This window comes from Phytophthora parasitica (assembly GCF_000247585.1).
Source record: "Phytophthora parasitica INRA-310 unplaced genomic scaffold supercont2.5, whole genome shotgun sequence".
Taxonomy (NCBI): domain Eukaryota; phylum Oomycota; class Peronosporomycetes; order Peronosporales; family Peronosporaceae; genus Phytophthora; species Phytophthora nicotianae.
The window spans coordinates 1,610,926-1,613,888 of record NW_008648991.1 but is presented as its reverse complement, the minus strand read 5'-3'; the positions used below and the strand labels follow the sequence as shown (position 1 = coordinate 1,613,888).

The window sequence follows — 2,963 nt, the reverse complement described above, 5'->3', positions numbered from 1 at the left end:
CTTATTTACGCTAGCCAAGTGCTGTCTACCCACTGCTGATACAGTCTGAAGACTAGACAACCTCACCGGGGTCGCAGTGCTGTCTACCCACTGCTGATACAGTCTGAAGACTAGACAACCTCACCGGGGTCGCGATTGACCCACAACCCAGTGACCTTTAGATGACCGCTAATTTTGTGCTATTCTGAGATTATTATTGGGTATGAGAGGCAGTTTTTCGCTGTCGTGGAATCGGAACGAAATTTCAATTCTTGTCAGAGGGATAGTCCAAATAACGTTTTCTGTATACGCTAAGTTCCCGCACTCATTTTGTACAACGGCACCTAGATGCATCACGACATAGAAGGGAATGACGTCGTCGCAACCCCCCCCCTCCCCCCCCGCTTATCCAGATGTAATTTGGCTTGTGGGAAGATCTCCACACTGACCTACAATGCTGCATGAGAGAAAACTTCCAGGTAATAGCTCATTGAATGTGAAAACCCTTCGTAACCAAGTGGCTACATGTAGCCATTTGCGTGTAACCACGTTACACCTGATAACCTACAGAGTTTTCGAGTCTGTACCAATAACAAGGTTCAAGATCGAAACACGAAGAATCAAGCGCTGCGTTCCACTGCCTCTCTAGCGCCTGAAAGCTGGAACTACTGTGGCAAGACGATTGTATGCAAGCATACAGGCAAGTACTAACCTCGACGCAAGGGGAAGTACAAGAGACAGTTATCTACCGCGATGATGTGTGAAGCTCGTGTAAGGTCTGCCCCCCTTTGATTGTTTTCAGTTGATTTAGTTGGGTTCGGGCAGGCTTATTTGGGCTCAGTTGGCATAAAATTGGGTGACTTAAATCAACTGCTGGTCTATCTTGCACGTGTAGGTCTAGCCTGTGTTCAAGCGGTGGACTCTACATCTCCAGAATTTGCTCTGCGTATTACATCGGTCTGGTTGGATCATAACCACGCTCTTAGCAGACGAACATTTATTCAATACCCAGAAAACAGAACTGCAATCGAATCGGATACCGTGGAGACTGTCCACGAACTTCGCAAGGCTGGTGCAAGCAAAAAAATAAAATTCTCTAGTAGACGGTCAACATCGGTCGCATATTTGTCGGGTACAAGATAAGGTATGCTATTGAACTGATGTTTCTCCCAGCGAATAATATACTAACGGTGGGATGACCTGGTTTATGTAGGACATTACCACATGCATTACGCGGCAAACAAAGCATATGAGAGATTTGTTTAATCGCTTCCTGAGGCCCTCATGATCAACGCTACTCACGGTACAAAGACGAAGTACAATATCTTTTCTATTATAGCCCACGATGCGCTTGGAAAGGCCAGTTTGCTCAACATGCAGTGGTTCAAAATTATTCTAATGAAGCTATATCGTGATAAATCCTATGTCATTCCTATCAAACCCGCTACCTTGGGAGTTACTGGGGACGGACAGACTCAGACTGATGCGACGATCATTTGCCGCGCGTTATCAGATCATGAAGAACGAGAGGATGCTGATACCAGTGAACTGCAACGGAAACCACTGGTGTGTTGTCATGATAGACCTAGAAAAGGCAAAGCGTATGTGTACAACTAGTCGTTTTCCTCTTACATTCTAGGCGTAAGTAAAGATGTGGTTCAAAATTTTTTGTCACTATTGCCATGTGGTGTGAATGTGTCTTGTGCGCGGGTACGTTTAAGACGGGACTAGGGGACAGTACAACTGCGGCGTGTACGTGCTACTTGGCTTTAAGCTTTTTTGTGGCACCGAACCGCTTTGTCTTGTCGACAGGAAGACCCTACAATATATTCGATACCAATATGTCCGTATGTGCGTGGAAGAGTAAGGAAACACATCTATAGCTGGGCAATAGTAAACGCAAAAGCCCATCTCGGTGAAGTTGACTTTGATAAGAATAAGTTTCTGTATCTGTGTTGATTTCGAACTTTGTCGCGCAATTGCTTTGTCTCGTCGCATGTTTCCCAGACAGGTGCAGCAACGGGTACCATTGAGTATTGCTGTCTGCTTCTGTCTCAGCTGGTACGATAATGAACCCCAGTGTATGCAACGACAGCCCGCTAACTGCCACTATGATCAGAGTCTAGTCTCCTGTCACGTACGCCAGGGATAAAAAAGGCATCGCCGAGTAGCTAAATTTATTTTGGATAATTACTGAAAGCATCTAAGTAAGAAACCTTTCTTAAAAAATTTTCATATAAAAACTGTAAAGACGATTGCATTAAAATACGACTGGCCAGATTAAACCAGCTTTCGGATCCACTCAAATATATTAGCAGGTGTAAAAACTGCGGTGATAATTATAAGTAAGTTTAGGTATAATAACGCGTGCATAATGTACCCGGAGCGTAGTCAAGGCCGTTTTCGGTGGCTAGGTAGGGCGGTTTTAGTGAACATGATTCAGCATTCCAAGTTTAGCCTTGGAGCGTGTACTCATTGCTACATGTAATGCGTGCGCCTGATCGTGCTACACCATTGGCGTCAGTATATGCTTGCGGCTTTTTTAAACATGGCTCAGGATCGAATAGGCAAGTCCATAATAACAACTGCAATAGTATTACCGCTATGCGGTCATTCGAAAACGAGATCTGCTCACCACCTTATCAAACGACAATTTTACTATAAATGTGTGGTTTTTGTGTATCAAATTACTCTACAGTAGACGAATATAAATATGTCGTTCAGAGTATACATGTACAATGATGATTGTGTATATGGCATATCTATATGTACAATGTTAGAACAGAGACGATTACATGTACACTTTTGTGTACAGTAAAAACAATTGTTTTCGAGTAAGATTCAGCGGAGGCGGACCTACTAATACCTACATTACTCGAGCTAGCCATGGCCAGAGCGCTAGTTCCGGCTTATTTACTTACAAATCGGCTTCGGGTCAGATTAAACATTCGGTTCGATTTGCTATTCACCGGAATACATCTGAG

General features: G+C 43.9%; 1 protein-coding gene across 1 annotated transcript; it reads left to right on the top strand.

Moving 5' to 3' along the window:
* Positions 1-1,263: 1,263 nt before the first annotated feature.
* PPTG_21473 (hypothetical protein) lies at positions 1,264-1,596 on the top strand (the record flags this gene model as incomplete). The annotated part of the gene is made up of 1 exon (XM_008897484.1): positions 1,264-1,596. The coding sequence occupies one exon, from the start codon at positions 1,264-1,266 to the stop codon at positions 1,594-1,596; it is 333 nt and encodes a 110-aa protein (XP_008895732.1).
* Between the last annotated feature and the right edge of the window lie 1,367 nt (positions 1,597-2,963).